Consider the following 16,453-nt stretch of genomic DNA (forward strand, 5'->3'; position numbering starts at 1 on the left):
CATTTGAACAGGTCTCAGATATGAACAAGTCTCTGCATTTCTTGTTTTGTATAGTAGTCATTTCTCTGATATGAACAAGTCTCTGCATTCCTGATATGAACTATCTGTTACTTGTGTTGTATTATAGTAATTGTTTTGTATAATTATCCATCTCACAGATACAAGTAACAGATAATTTTAATTTATTTATTTATGGGCTGAATTTGTTTCAATACTCAAGTTCTGACTGAGTTTTATTTATGTGAAGGAAATTTAACAATTGTCTGGGCTGTGAATGTTGGAATTATTGGTTTTTAATTATGTGATATTTTCAAATATCTTGGTTTAATTTGTTTTAATTATCTTGGTTTAATTTAGTCTAGTTTATAAATTTAGTCTAGTTTTGTAATTAATTGGGTATATGTATAGGATCTTAGAGTAATGAATTAGTACTATAAATTATTAGGATATCAAGGTATTTACTCCTTTCTAAGTTTATATAATTAATCCCTACAGTAACCAACACAAATTTGATATGCCTTTTATTAAATAATTATAAATAGGTATGTGTTGGATTTTTAATATTTATAGTGGCTATCAGGTAGGGAAATTTGATGGATAAGACATGGATTTTGCAAGATAGGGATTCTTTAGCATTTGAAATGGGGGTGGAAAACTTCTTGATATATGCTGAAGAAAATTCTGAAGATCATAACAAAATTCCTTGCCCTTGTGGACGATGCGCCAATTTTAAAAAATTCTCTATAAAAACAATCAGGGGCCATATCTATGACAATGGCTTTTGTCTAGGTTATGTGCATTGGGTTTGGCACGGGGAGACTGCTTCTACGGGTCCTAAATCTTCAAGTGCTAGTTGTCCACCTGAAGAGCAAGCTCCAGACCCACCTCCTGAGCAAGCCTCTGATGAAGCGTCAGAGCAAGATCAGGAGCATGTCGCTGCTTCGGAAACTGTTGATGTTTGTGAAGCGGCATATAACTCGAGTCAATATGATAATGATTCATATCAGTTTAGGAGGTTCGTAGCCGATGCTGAGCAACCTCTATATGAGGGTAGTGACTGTACTAAGTTAGAGTCGATGTTGAAGTTGCATAACTGGAAATCTAGGTTTGGTATTACCGATAGTGCCTTCACTGACCTCCTTTCTTCTGTTGGGTCTCTACTTCCCAAAGATAATGTGTTACCTAGTAATGCATATGAAGCAAAAAAAACCCTCTCCAATTTAGGTCTAGAGTATATAAAGTTCCATTCATGTCCGAATGACTGTGTACTGTACAGGGGTGTACATGCTGATGCAACCAAGTGTCCTAAGTGTCGACTTTCTCGGTGGAAGTTGACAAAGAAAGGTGAAGAGAGGATTAATCTTCCAGCCAAAGTCATGTGGTATTTTCCAATAATTCCTAGATTTAAACGTATGTTTAAATCTCCTTCCACCGCTAAACTAATGTGTTGGCATGCGCAACAGCGGATACAAGATGGTAAAATGCGACATCCAGCCGACTCTCCATCTTGGAAAAATATAGATTATAGGTGGCCATCCTTTGGTAGTGAACCGAGAAACCTTCGCTTGGCTTTATCGGCGGATGGTGTAAACCCGCACAATAATGGCCTATCTAATAGATATAGTTGCTGGCCAGTCATATTGGTGACTTACAATCTTCCTCCCTGGTTATGTATGAAAAGAAAATTTATGATGTTGTCGATATTGGTCCCTGGCCCGCATGAGCCTGGTAATAACATCGACATCTACTTACAACCGATGATTGATGATTTAAAAAAGCTTTGGAAGGAAGGGGAACCAAATATGTATGACGCGTATAACAAATCATTTTTCACTTTAAAAGCAGTTTTAATGTGGACGATAAATGACTTCCCTGCATACGCAAATTTATCTGGCTGCGTTAATAAGGGTTATAAGTGTTGTCCAGTTTGTGGAGATGACACCGTAGCTAAATTTTTGACTCATAGTAGGAAAATGTGCTACCAAGGGCATCGTCGATATTTGCCTCTACATCATCCTTATAGAAGGCAGAAGGCTGCTTTTAATGGACAACAAGAGTTTGGGCAGCCGCGTCGAACCCTATCCGGAGAAGAAGTGTTAGCAGAGCAAGAACAAATCAAATTTGAATTTGGGAAGAAAATGAAGAAGGCAAAGAAGGTTGAAAGTCCATGGAAGAAAAAGTCAGTATTTTTCGAGTTAGAATACTGGAAATTTCACCATGTTAGGCACTGTATTGATGTCATGCATGTCGAGAAGAATGTATGTGATAGTCTGATTGGCACATTACTAAATATGCGCCATAAGATAAAGGATAGTGCGGCAGCCCATCGTGATATGATGGAAATGGGCGTTAGATCTGATTTGGCTCCCCAAGTAGGAGTAAAGAAAACCTATTTGCCTCCTTCTCCCTTTACTTTGTCAAAGGCAGAAAAAAGGACTTTCTTGTCATCATTAATGTCGATGAAACTTCCATACGGACATGCATCGAACATAAAAAATTGTGTTTCCATGCCTGATTTGAATATTTACGGGCTGAAATCACATGATTGCCACATTCTTCTCCAACAATTACTCTCGGTTGTAATACGCTCCGTTCTTCCGAAGCATGTTAGGGTCACAATTATTAGATTGTGTTTCTTTTTTAATGCTTTGTGCAACAAAGTAGTAGACATGTCAAAACTAGATAAGCTGCAGTCAGATATTATACTAACCTTGTGCGATCTAGAAAAGGTTTTCCATGCGTCATTTTTTGATGTAATGGTACATATAGTAGTCCACTTGGTCCAGGAACTACGCTTATGTGGACCAGTATTTTATAGGTGGATGTATGCGTTTGAACGGTTTAATAAAGTACTAAAGAGTTATATTCGAAACCGTTATTATCCCGAAGGTTGTATGGCAGAGAGTTACCTTGGAGAAGAGTCCGTAGAATTCTGCACCGAGTTTCTTAGTCAGAATTACTCCACTGCCGGTCTTCCAAAGGACCAAGATAATAAGATATCAGGTCCATTATTCGCTGTGATAATAAAATCAGTGGAAGAGAAGGAGCGAGATGAAGCACATCTACATGTCCTTCTAAACAACGCTGAAGTGTTTCCATATATTCTATAAGTTTATACAGTTTGTTGTTTTCAATTCCTCATTATCCAGTAATTAGTCTTGTAATGTGTCTTTAATATATCATTCCATATGCATTTTTCAGAATGCATAAGGAATATCTTGAAGAAATTCACCGAGGGAAAAGGAAAAGCTTACATTGGCTCATGAGAGAGCACAATCGGCTCTTTGCTGATTGGTTTCAAAACAAAGTCAGTGTTGTATTAGGTTCTTTGATCTGTAGTGTAATGACGACTATTAGCTATTTAGGATTTAAAATTTCTTATCATATCTGTAGGTGAATGATGAACTAAGGGAGAACAACAAAGGTGTTTCAGATACGATAAGATGGCTCGCTGCCAAGCCATCATTTTCAGTACTAACTTATCAAGGTTATCTAGTGAATGGAGTGCGATATTTTACAAAGGAACGAGATGACATACGCGTTGTTCAAAATAGCGGGGAGCCTGTCATTGCTAAAGCGGTCCAGGTTTCTAGTGCCAAGGACTTGAACCCCGTAGAAAGTGATTTGACATTTTATGGTATCATACAAGAGATATGGGAATTAGACTACCATGCATTCAAAGCTCCCTTGTTCCTGTGTAAATGGGCAAGTAATGATAAAGGAATAAGGGTTGATGATCTTGGGTTCACACTTGTGGATTTTAGTCGACAAGGTCACAAAAAAGATAAATATGTTTCTGTTGACCAAGTCAAGCAAGTGTTTTACCTTGAAGATCCCGTTCTATTGTTCTGTCCTCCACAACTCGAGACTACCAAGAATTGTATAATGAAGATGACTTAGGAGACACGATCATGGAACATCCCCCATTCTGCACTGAAATCCCCGCAACTGATGTCACTACTGATGATGTCGCTCATACTGCTAGACCTAATGTTGAGGGAATTTGGATTAAAAATACTGCTACTAAAACTCCTGCACCTAATGTCGTTACTGACTGATGATGTAGCTTTATGTAAAATATATATCTAAATGGGAATTTGAATGACTGAATGAACCATATATATTTGCCTTTAATTGTGTTATAATGTGTAAAATATATTGTTAATTTTTTTTCTTTTGTTTTGCATTGTTATAATCATATAAGTAGTTCATCCATAATTACTGATTGATGGCATTATTTTTTCTTTAATTATTTTGCATTATTTAATTGTACTTCTATAAAATACTTTAGAGTTATTTCGGATGTGATTAATTACTGATTGCAGTTTAGGTAAATTATTGTTCTTGTATAGTTGTATTCGTACTTGCTGATTTTACAATTTATTATTTATGCTTGACTGTAATTAATGACGGACTGAAAATATATTGTTCAACTGATGACTTTATTATTCAATTTAATGCAGACTAAGGGAGCAAAATGGCAAAGAAGCAAAAAGCCAAGAAAGTAATTTTCGAAGAAAATGATAGGAAGAATAACTCTGAAAAGGTTGATGATGAGATTGTTCCTGATGTCAAAACTTCAGAGACTTGTAATGAAAAGTTGGTTCAAGTCCCTCCACAATATCAAACTCAAAGTAGTTGTGAAGAAACGATGACCACTTCTGAATCTGCAAAAAAAAGGCTAGGAGGTGCGCGTGGTGTTTCAGCTCTTCACAAAGTAGTGGTGAAGAAAGCTCGGGGAAAGAAATTTAAAGTTAGATACAATGATTTTGGAGTTCCCATCGGAAATACCAGGCCTACTTTACAGTCTTACATAGGAATGCTCGCAAGGATAATGATTCCAATCGACACTGAAAACTGGCCAAAAGTGGATTGTGATCTAAAAGCAAAATTATGGGATGATGTCCAGGTAAATTATATCCCTTGTTGACTTCTTCATTTTATTTAAATTATGACTGTAAATTATGTGGCTAATTTATATTATGTGGCTCTTTAGGACACATTCAAAATTTCCCCAGAAAGTGAGAAGCTTGTGCTACAATCGGCAGGTGAAAAATGGAGGCAGTTTAAAGCTGATTTAACTGCAAAATATGTGATGCCATTTATTAGAAAAAAGAAGAAATTGATGAAGCCTCCGAAAAAGTATGCGTTTGTTGGTAAAGAACCTTGGAAGAAATTTGTTGCAGAGAGGACGAACCCCAAATGGCTGGTATGAATATATTCTACTAATAAAATATACATGATTGCCATTTTACTTGCTAAATGATTAAATAGATTTTGGTTAAATAATATTTATTAATTTTTACTAATTTATTTTGGTGCAGGAACAACGTAAGTTACAGAGCAATAGAGTGGGTAAACGGAAATATCATCACCGCTTGTCAAGGAAGGGGTATATTGGTTTGCGAGAAGAAGAAGTAAGAACCATATCTATTTGGCTTTGCAATTCTATGTTTTAAGGGAGTTTAAACATTTTCTCTTTTTTAACAGATAAAGAAAGGGAACTTAAAGCGGAAAGAGAAACCTGATCGTGCAATTTTTTGGTGGAAGGCTAGGATGCCAAAGAATCCTGATGAGCTTACTGAAGAGCAAGCGGAAATAAATGCGAGAATTGTAAGTGATATTTTTAATACTGCATTCCCTTCAAAGATAATTGCGTCATAAATAATGCACTAATTGTTTGTATTTATTTTACAGGCTGAGTTACTTGAAATGAAGAAGAAGGGTGAATTTGTTCCACATGGAACAGAAGATGTGTTGACTACGGCACTTCAGACTCCTGAGCACGCAGGAAGGGTTCGAGGGGTTGGCGGCTTTGTCACTCCAACAGCATTCTTCAATTTGCCGAAAGTGAAAAAGACTAAAATTACCAAGGCAGAGTTGTTGGATCAGTTGGAAAGAAATTAGCGGGAGATGGCTGAACTTAAGGCCTTGGTTAATGCTTCGAATGGTCACTCTCCTATGTTCTCTGACAAATCAAGTTATCAAGTACCTGCTAATAAAGAGGGAGCTGCTGATAAGCGGAATGTTGGAGTTGCTGTTAAACCGCTGAGTGCCAAACAGTTGTTGGTAAATGATGAAGACTTTGTTGGTTTTGACCCCTCTCCTCCGAGCGGAAAGAAGGTAAAATATTATTAAGATCTACTAGATATATGCCTACAGACTTGGGATTTATGCAATAAAATTAAATTGATCCCTCACTATAATGTAGGGTCCACAGTCATGTGAGCTTGCACTGGATTGCATAGAGAACAAGGTTGCTTTTGGAACAGTTTTTGATGATCACGAAGAGATGAATGTTTCAGTACACGGAGTGCCTCTAAAGCCCGGACATGTTCGTGTGTCGGTTGACGGACACATCCAGCCAGAGGCATCGGTTTCAGTGCCCATACCTGGTGAAATTGAGGTTGTACGCCAAGCAGTTGGCTCTCACGTAGCATGGCCTCGTGAATTGATCATCTACCCAACTGTGGCGGTATGTTATATAAAAATTATGTCAATATACTCTGAATTGATTGTTGCATTCTATAGTAGTTATGTCAATAATAACCGATTATTCTTGTTTTATTTAATTCTGTGTAGAAAAAGAAAAAGGAAGTGTTGCAGGGGCAGTCTAAGCGGAAAGATGAGTTGCAGAAACTTCAAGATGATTATAGAAAAATGAAGCTAAACAAGAATGTGCCAAAGCAGTACAAGGTGTTATACAAACATGCTGCAGTCTTCATGAAAGCCACTGGGGAGTCAATACCAATTCCGTGTGATTCGGACGTGTTTGGGACTGAGAAAATAATTTATATATTGCATGAAAATGTGAAAGCATTGTTGGAGTTCGATATGATTGGCCAAGCTGCAATATCTGCTTATATGGCGTAAGTTAATTTTTTATCGTTACATATTCAATATTCATGTTTTATACGGATATTATAAGTAATGTAATTCACTCCCTGGTAGGCTCTTGCAAAGACTGATTAAGATTGAGAGGAAGAATGATGATGTGGTCTTATATGGATTTTTCGATCCAGGAGCTACATTTACGTTGAACAAATCTTTTCATTCTTATTTTGTTAATCGGTTGAAAGAGAGTAGTCCCTATCGCATGTACTTCATGCCACATAATCATAAGTAAGTATTTTTAATTTAGACATGCTTTTACAAATTAATATATTTAGGTAGTTTTTTTAAAATTTCTGACTTGTGTTTTTCTTTTTTCTTTTTATAAACATAGTTGCCACTGGATTTTGGTTGTAATTTGGGATGGCGACATTTAAATTCTGAACCCTCTGCCACATCCAACACATTTTGATGAGTTGGAAAAATCATTAACAGAGTAATATATTTCTGTTAATTACTATATATAAATATATATATATAGTAAATATTCTCCCTTTTGAAAAATAATCATGTATATTATTGTTGTTCTGCAATGTAGAGCGATGAAATCCTACAATGCTCAAACTGGAATGGGAAATAAAGCTCCTCAGATAAAGAATCTTCTTGTAAGTTTTTTGTATTTTTTTATCACTTTATAATTTTAATTAATTTCTGGTGCTAATTTAGATTTTATATTGTAACAGGGATCTCCCAAACAACCAGGAGGGGTTGAATGTGGCTATGTTATAATGCGATACATGAAAGATATCATTGCTGATAAGGAGCTATCTTTTACTACCAAGGTATATATGCAAATCATTTCCGATAGATGGCATGTAGAATTTTTTTGTGTAGTTTTTCAGGACAGATAAATATGAGTGCCATTTTTATTATCAGTTTTTATTATTAGTGATTTCCAGATGGATCTTGTTTTTATTAGTGATAAGGAACTATCTGGTATATAGTTTTGGATTAACGAAGAAAATTACGGTTAAATATAGAAAATGTCCTCTTCTAGTTAAATTATAAATAGTTGGTTCTGTTTATTTTTAATTATACATATGGCAATTCTGGTTAATAATATTCTGGTTGCTAATTTTTACGTGTGTTTTATAGTGGGCAGCCAAAACTCGAAAGTCCTACACAAGGCAGGAGCTGGATGAGGTGCGGATGGAGGTGCTTGAATTTATCCAAGACAAAATGTAAAAATGATAAGTATCTATATATATAGCTTTCCTCTGAACTATGTGAATTGATATTGTGTTTGCTGGTGGTTGGTGGTTAATTAAGGGATGTTTAGTGACAATTACATCCATCATTCTGATTTATGTTTGGAATTGTCGAAATTTGACAAGTGGTACATATTAACTAGTCAAACACGTTTAGAATGTTGGATGTAATAACTAGAGAATTTGGGTTTTATTATTTTTAGTTGGGATGTTTATTTTAGACTTGGAATGTAATGTCCGAATTGAGCTCTTGTTGGATTGAATGTTAGTAAATTTGGTATCAATGTATACCTCTATATTTTTACAAATTTGGTTGGATGTATTGCATATTGTTGGTATTTTTCTGGTTGAAAATGCAATTGGTTCCCTGGGCTATTAATAGTACCAGGATGGCATATGCAATTTACAGTATATATATTAACATCAGAATGGTAATTTAAAACCGATGTAAAAATGAACAAAAGACATCAGGTGAAACAATATTAAAAGAAAAAGAACTACAAAAACCAATGTCAAATAGTCATTTGACATCGGTTCTGTAAAAAAATCAATGTATTTTAAGCCAAATAACATCGAATTTTCAATAGCTGATGTCTTAAATTTTACAATATTAAAGATTAAACATCGGTTAGAAAAAAACACTGATGTTAAACAAAAGGATTTAACATCACCAAATGAACGAAACCGATGTCTAACCCATTATTTTACATCGGTTGATAAAAGTACCCGATGTCTGATGGACCATTTCACATCGGTCAGACAACATAACCGATGTTTGATCTAGATTTTCACATCGGTTTGTTTGAAAGATTTTTAAAAAAATATCTTTTAGAGCTTGTAGGTTTCATGTTTTAATGGATAATTACCCCATAATATACTCATATTCACCTAGAAATACTGTAATATAAGCTAAAATTTGTTGCAAAGACATCAGAATTATTCTTAAAACCGATGTATAGCACTGTAATAGACATCGGCTGTGAACCGATGTCAAAGCCTGATGACATTTAACATCACACGCGAAGACATCGGCTCAGTTTTTTTTAACATCGGTTCAGAACCGATGTCTGATCCCATATTTTTAGTAGTGTAAAAGCAAATCTTTACTTTTATTTAGATAAAACAGGGATTTATCTATTGTATCTCTTTTGAATGCACTTTCAAGTAGAAACTGAGCAAGGGTTTCATACCATGCTCTAGGTGCTTGCTTCAGTCCATAGAGTGCTTTATCAAGTCTATAAACATAATCAGGATGTTTAGGATCGACAAATCCTAGTGGTTGTTCAACATAGACTTCTTCTTCAAGTTCTCCATTGAGAAATGCACTCTTGATATCCATCTGGAAGACTTTGAACTTCTTGTGAGTAACATATGCCAAGAAGATTCTGATTGCTTCCAACCTAATAACAGGAGCAAATGTCTCATCATAGTCAATACCTTCCTGTTGAGAATATCCTTTTTCCACCAATCTTTCCTTGTTTCTGATGATTGTTCCATCGAGATCAGTCTTATTTCTAAAGACCCACTTTGTGCCCAAAATTGACATGTTCTTAGGTCTAGGTACCAGATTCCACACTTCATTTCTTTCGAACTCATTCAATTCTTCTTATATGGCCATGACCCAATCTGCATTCTTCAGTGCATCTTCTACTTTCTTTGGCTCTTCTTTTGAAAGTAGATTATGATATAAACATTCATTCTGAGTTGCACTTATTGTCTTTACACCATCATCAGGATTTCCAATGATCAGATCAGGAGTATGATTCTTAGTCCATTTTATGGCACTGGGAAGTATCCTTCTGGAACTAGATGCTCCCCCTAAATTGTATGCCTCATCAAATCCATTTGAGGCTCCCCCTAAATCTGTTGGGTTATTTCCTGATGAATTATTGGGACTTGACTCATGTTCTTCTGATATTGAATCAGCATTATATTGAGAAGAACTTTAAGATGATTCTTCAGTGTTAGTATCATCAGCTGACCTTCGCTGTTGCTCCCCCTCAACTTGTGTAGGCTCATTAGCACAATGATTATCTTCAGAATCTGAAGGAGTGTCAGGATTTAGATCATCAGGATTTGACAGTTCATTAGAGTTTGATCCAGATTCCAACAATGCTTTTTCATTTGCAAATATTAGACTTTCATGAGTGTCTTCTTCAAAACCAGGAATCTTCTTATCATCAAAAGATATATTGATGGAGATTACAACAGTGTGTGTTCTTAGATTGAACACTCTGTAAGCTTTTGATGGTGAGTATCCAATAAAGATTCCTTCATCAGCCTTTGATTCAAACTTTCCAAGCTGATCAATATGAGTTCTTAAAATAAAGCACTTACATCCAAATAAATGAAAATGTTGAGGCTGAGCTTCTTTTCTTTTAGCATTTGATAAGGATTAACACCATGTCTATTTATCAGAGTGACATTCTGAGTATAACATGCTGTGTTTACTGCTTCAGCCCAGAATTAAGTGGGTAGTTTTGCTTCTTCTAGCAGAGTTCTACCAGCTTCAATTAGGTTCTGTTTTTCCTCTCAACAACACCATTTTGTTGAGGTGTACCGGGAGTTGACAATTGTTGCTCTATACATTTGTACTTACAGAATTCCTTTATCTTTGAGTTTTTGAATTCAGTGCCATTCTCACTTCTCAGGATTTTCACTTTGTGGGTAGATCAATTTTCAATTTGCCTTATGTGATCCAGAAGAATTTCTGGAGCTTCATCTTTCCTATGTAGAAAATAGACCCATATATATCTAGTGAAATCATCAACAATTACAAGTGTGTACCTTTTCTTGTTGATGGACATTATATTTACTAGTCCAAAAAGGTCCAGGTGCAACATGTGATATAGCTCAGAGATAGAGAATTCTGTTTTGGTTTTGAAAGATACTCTTCTTTGTTTAGACTTTTGGCAAGCATCACAAAGACCATCACTTGAGTATAGCATGTTTGGCAATCCTCTTACAAGCTCCTTCTTGGCAAGTTCATTGATTGAGTTGAAATTGAGATGTGAGAGCTTCTTATGCTAGTTCCAGCTCTGATCTACTGATGCCTTAGAGATAAGGCAAGTAACTTCCTTTTCAAGACTTTCATGTAGCCTTGCTTCATAAATATTACCATGTCTGTATCCTATCAAGACAATTTTCTTTGACTTGTTATGAACAACTTCGTAGTGTGAGTCTTAGTATATAACATGATAACCTTTGTTAGTGATTTGACTGATGCTCAGAAGATTATGCTTCAGTCCTTCCACTAGAACTACATTCTCTATTGCTACCTTTCCAATTATCAAGTTGCCATATCCCAGAGTATGTCCTACATTTCCATCTCTATAAGATACATCTGGGCCAGCCTTCTTCTCAAATTCTGACAGCAGGGATTTATTTCCAGTCATGTGTCCTGAAAATCCACTATCCAAAATAACTGTATTTTTCTTGTTACCCTGTAATCAAAAGAATAATCAATTAGAAGGACTTTTAAGGACCCACACTTGTTGGGCCCTCTTTTTGGACAACTTAAGCCTTTGTGTGTCAGGAGTACTTTTGACAGTCTTTCCTTTGTCAGGATTTGTCTTGTCAGAAGCAAGTTTAGTAAAACCAACAGAATTAATCACACAAGCAACTTTATTAAACTTAGGCAAATGTTCATAGTAATTGTGATAGAACTTGTGATAAGAACTACAAGTATAAATCAAATGCCAACTACTACCACAATGAAAACAAGGATTTTGTGGTTTATAAAATACTGATCTACCCCTAACATCAGACTCAGGAATAGCAGTTTTCCTTTTCTTATTCCTCCTGTAATCAATAGCAAGATAATTAGTATCTCCACAGTTAAAACAAGTTTTCCTAGGAGTATTGGGAACAACCTTGTAAATTGAATCCTTAGAAATACCTTGCTTACCATTCCTGTTTCTCTTAGGACTTTTTGCTTGAGGTTTGTCATAACCTCATATTTTTTTCAATTAATTTGCTGACAAAAGTCCTATGTTCTTTTTTTTCTTAACAGACTTAATGGTTTCCTTGCTTTTCTTTCTTTGAGTTTTATCATTTACCAGTTCTTCTTGTGATACTGATGTTGAACCCTTTTCAAAAGTAGATTTGGGTTCATCAGCTTCTGATTAAATAAACTTAACAGGAGTTTTAAGGGAAATTTTATTTTCAGTGTCAACATCCTTAATTCCATCTTTATAGCCTAGGCATCCTTTCCAGTTTTTCTTTGAGATCATCTCATGAACCTTTTTTCCTGAATCAGTCCAGGCTTTAAGGGTTTTTCTCTCATTCTCCAGATTCTTTTCTAACATACTGTATCTAGCCTCAAGAATCTTAACTGTATGTATCAAGTCAGACTCTAACTGATCATTCCTAGATTTCAATGTCTTAATTTCAGTTATAAGTCTATCATTTTCTAAAGTCTTATTCTTAAAACTACCATGCAAAGATTTAAGAATAGATTTCAATTCAGATATATTTTCAGTATCAAAAGTGAAGAAAGGAGTTTGTACCTTAGGCTCAGAAGCAGCAGGATCATCAAGACTGTCCATCAGTGCATATCATGTATTTTCATCTTCAGAGTCAGAGGAGTCCACCCAATTCTTGCTTGAAGTGATCAGGGCTTTGCTCTTCCCTTGATCATTTTTTATTTTCTTGCACTCTGAGGCAAAGTGACCAGGTTCAGCACAGTTGTAACACTTGATCTTTGTCCTGTCTAGCTTCCCAGCTTTAGAGTCCTTTCCATCTTTTCTCCCAATTGACTTCTTTTCACCTCCAATGAACTTCTTCCTGAAGCTTCTGTTGTTCCTAGACTTCCTGAATTGCATTCTCCTGAAGCCCTTAACCAGTAATGCAGCCATTTGCATGACATCAGAATTTGTCATGTTCTCATCAGTTTCAAAATCAGTATCATCATCTGGAAATGATGATGAATCATCAGTATCTAATTCTGGCAATTTGTTCTTCTTTCGTACAGCTCCAACAGACTTTTCTTTTGAAGCTTTATCATTAACTTTCAAAGCAACAGATTTCCCTTTGCTGCTTTTCCTCTCTATCCTTTGCCGAACCTCCAAATTATGAGTTCTTACCATGCCATAGACTTCATCCAGAGTAATTACGTCCAAATCATACTGATATCGTATGATTGAAGTCTGAGTCTCCCATTCTTCACTTAATGCTCTTAAAAAATTGGTGTTTAAATCCTCTCGATCATACACCTTTCCTACCAAAGACAGATTATTGAGTAGAGTCAGAAATCTGTCATAGATATCAGTGAGACTTTCATCAGGCTTGGCCTCAAAGTGTTCATATTCTTGAATCAGAATATCCCTTCTGTTCTTCTTGATGGCCATGGTTCCTTGACATTGAGTTTCAAAAGCATCCCATATTTCTTTGGCAGTCTTGTAGGCTATGATCCTATTTGACATCACAGAATTAAAACTGTTATGCAAAATGTTTATTACCTTTGCATCTTTCAACACAACTACTTTCTCTTCTGGTGTCCATTCTATCTTCTCCTTCAGTTGATAGTGTTCAGCAACCGAAGGAGTTGCAAGCACCAGTTTTGTTGGCATGAAGGGTCAATCATTGATTACGTCTAGATAATCTGGATCTGTAGCTTCCAGGTACATGAGCATCTTCACCTTCCATGTTGGATATTCAGTCTTTTTCAGAATGGGAATTTTAATACTTTCATACTTGTTCAGAGACATATTTAGATCGTTTCTGATTATAAATTTATCAGTGTGCTCTGATACCAATTGTTTCTCAGTAAAGATACAATTGTTCAGGGGGGTTGGATACAATTGTATAAATATTTCGAACAAGTAATAAAATATAACAGCTTTTTATATTTATGATAAAAACTGTTACAAAATTCTCTCAAGAAATACCGATGTTCTTGAGAGCTGCTAGGTCGAATGATCCTCGAGTGTTGTTCACTATGTGATGACCTAAACCGTGTTTATATACTACACAGCTACAACAGATTAATCTAAGATATACATTATCAAAAACTAACCGAAACTGATACATATCTTAAACTAAACAGATAAAGTCCTATCTCTCAGACGTAACAGATATCTGCTCCCCATTATAAGGAACAAAACAAATCCTCTAATGCCGACTGTCTTCAAATACTGATGTCATACAAATCCTGATGACATACCAAATCCTGACGGTACATCAGATCCCGATGACATCTGAACAGCCAGATCCTGAGCTTCTTCTAATCATTGAGAATTCAATATATAACAAAGCCAACAAAAGATTTAATCCCAATTCCATTGACTCCCAGCGACCCAAAAAAGATGACTTTTATTGGAGCTTCTTTAAAGGAACCCCTGACGTTGATAAAGTTCTGACAAGAGAACAATGACATTTTTGCGTGGTCAGCAGTTGATATGCCGAGTATTGTTTGAATTGATAACTCATAAGCTAAATATCGACCCTAACCGAAATACAGTAAAGCAAAAGAAAATGAGTTTTGCTTTGAAAAGAAAAGAGGCCATAAAACATAAGGTAAAAAAGCTCTTAGAGGTTGGGTTCAATGAGGAAATACAATTCATGGAATGATTGGCTAATCTGGGTGATGGTGAAAAAAGCTAATGGAAAGTGGAGGATGTATGTTGACTTCACTAACCTGAACGATGCATGTCCAAAGGATAATTTTCCTTTCCCACAGATAGACACTTTGATAGATTCCACTGGAGGGCATGAGATGCTGAGTTCATGGATGGATTGAGCGGCTATAATCAAATCAAAATGCATAAAAATGACAATCCAAAAGGTATTATTCATCACCAACTTTGGTATTTTTTTATTATCTTGATTATGACATTTGGTCTCAAGAATGCAGGAGCCACTTACCAATGGTTGGTGAATAAGATTTTTAAGGATCTTATTGGAAAGATCATGGAGGTCTACGAAGATGACATGTTAGTCAAGAGCCTTCTAAAGGTTGATCATATAGCCCATTTGAGGAAAACTTTTGAGGTTTTGAGATATCACAAGATGATGTTGAATTTCGCCAGGTGTCCTTTTGGTGTAGGATCTGGAAAGTTTTTAGGATTAATGGTCTCCCAGAGGGGAATTGAGGCCAATCCTAACATGATAAAGGCCATCCTGGATATGGAACATCCACGCTCTGTAAAGGACATTCAGAAACACAATGAAATGATTACTGCTTTGGGACGGTTCATCTCCAAGTCCGGAGACAAGTGCCAGCCATTCTTCAAATCTTTAAAGAAAGTAAAAGATTTTTCCTGGACCGATGAATGTCAGATGTCGTTTAAGGAATTAAAGAAATACAAGGTTCAAGCCCCGTTGTTGGCCAAACCAGTTCAGAATGAAACTCTGTATTTGTACTTGGTTGTTTTTGAAAGAGCCTTGAGCGTTGTATTGGTAAAAAAGGAAGCCAAACCCATAAACATATCTATTATGTCAATAAGATTCTACACGCAGCTGAGTTGAACTATTTAACTATAGTAAAGTTTGCTTTGGCCTTGGTCATGACTTTAAGAAAGTTACGTCCCTACTTCCAAGCACATAAAATTGAAGTGTTAAAAAATAAGCCTTTGAGAAACATCATCCATAGTTCTAAGGTCAGTGGAAGGCTGATCAAATGGGCCATAGAGCTTGAAGAATTTGACATTAAGTATAAGCCTAGAACATCGATCATAGCTCAGGTCTTGACTGACTTCGTGGTTGAATGTACTATCCACAACCAAGAAGTCGGGGGCAAGAAGATATAACTCAAGGCATGGATGGCCAAGATGGAGAAAAGATAGTTGAGAACAAAGAGTTCTGAGTGCTCTATTTAATGGGGCATTGAAAAAATTCAAGTGGAGCTGGGATGATTTTACAAAGCCTCGATGGTGTCTTGATTGAGTATAATATAAAGTAAGATTTTCCTTCCACAATAATGAGGCGGAATATGAAGTCCACATTACAGGACTTGGCTTAGCTGGAACCTTGAGGGTTAAAAACTTGAAGGTCTGTGGAGACTCGAAACTTATGGTGTCCCAGGTCAACGGAGAATTTGAGGCGAGAGATGAGACCATGGCCATATATATGCGACTTGTGAGAGCTGTGATGACTTAGTTTGATGAATGTCATATTTGTATGGGACAAGTAAAAAGCCAATCAACTAAAGCATGGTGGTAAAACTAGTTTTTATGGCACTTATCGGTATTTCTTGGAACCAGATAAACCGTTGAGAATGATTATAAAGTTTGGAAGAACTGAAGCATATTCAGTTACATGTTGTTATTTAGGATCGCTAGTATGGAGTCTTTGTGAGGATATGCAGTTTCCTCCTTCAGGAAAGAGGTCTCAAAGAAAATGGAAGAACTATGGTG

General features: G+C 36.0%; 1 protein-coding gene across 1 annotated transcript; it reads left to right on the plus strand.

Moving 5' to 3' along the window:
• Positions 1–641: 641 nt before the first annotated feature.
• Positions 642–3,900, plus strand: LOC141664555 (uncharacterized). Its single transcript, XM_074470509.1, has 3 exons — positions 642–3,091; positions 3,202–3,307; positions 3,394–3,900. Exons 1-3 carry the CDS (start codon positions 642–644, stop codon positions 3,898–3,900), a joined length of 3,063 nt encoding a protein of 1,020 aa, XP_074326610.1.
• The last annotated feature ends 12,553 nt before the right edge of the window (positions 3,901–16,453 follow it).

This window comes from Apium graveolens, chromosome 6 (assembly GCF_009905375.1).
Source record: "Apium graveolens cultivar Ventura chromosome 6, ASM990537v1, whole genome shotgun sequence".
NCBI classification, from domain to species: Eukaryota; Viridiplantae; Streptophyta; class Magnoliopsida; order Apiales; family Apiaceae; genus Apium; species Apium graveolens.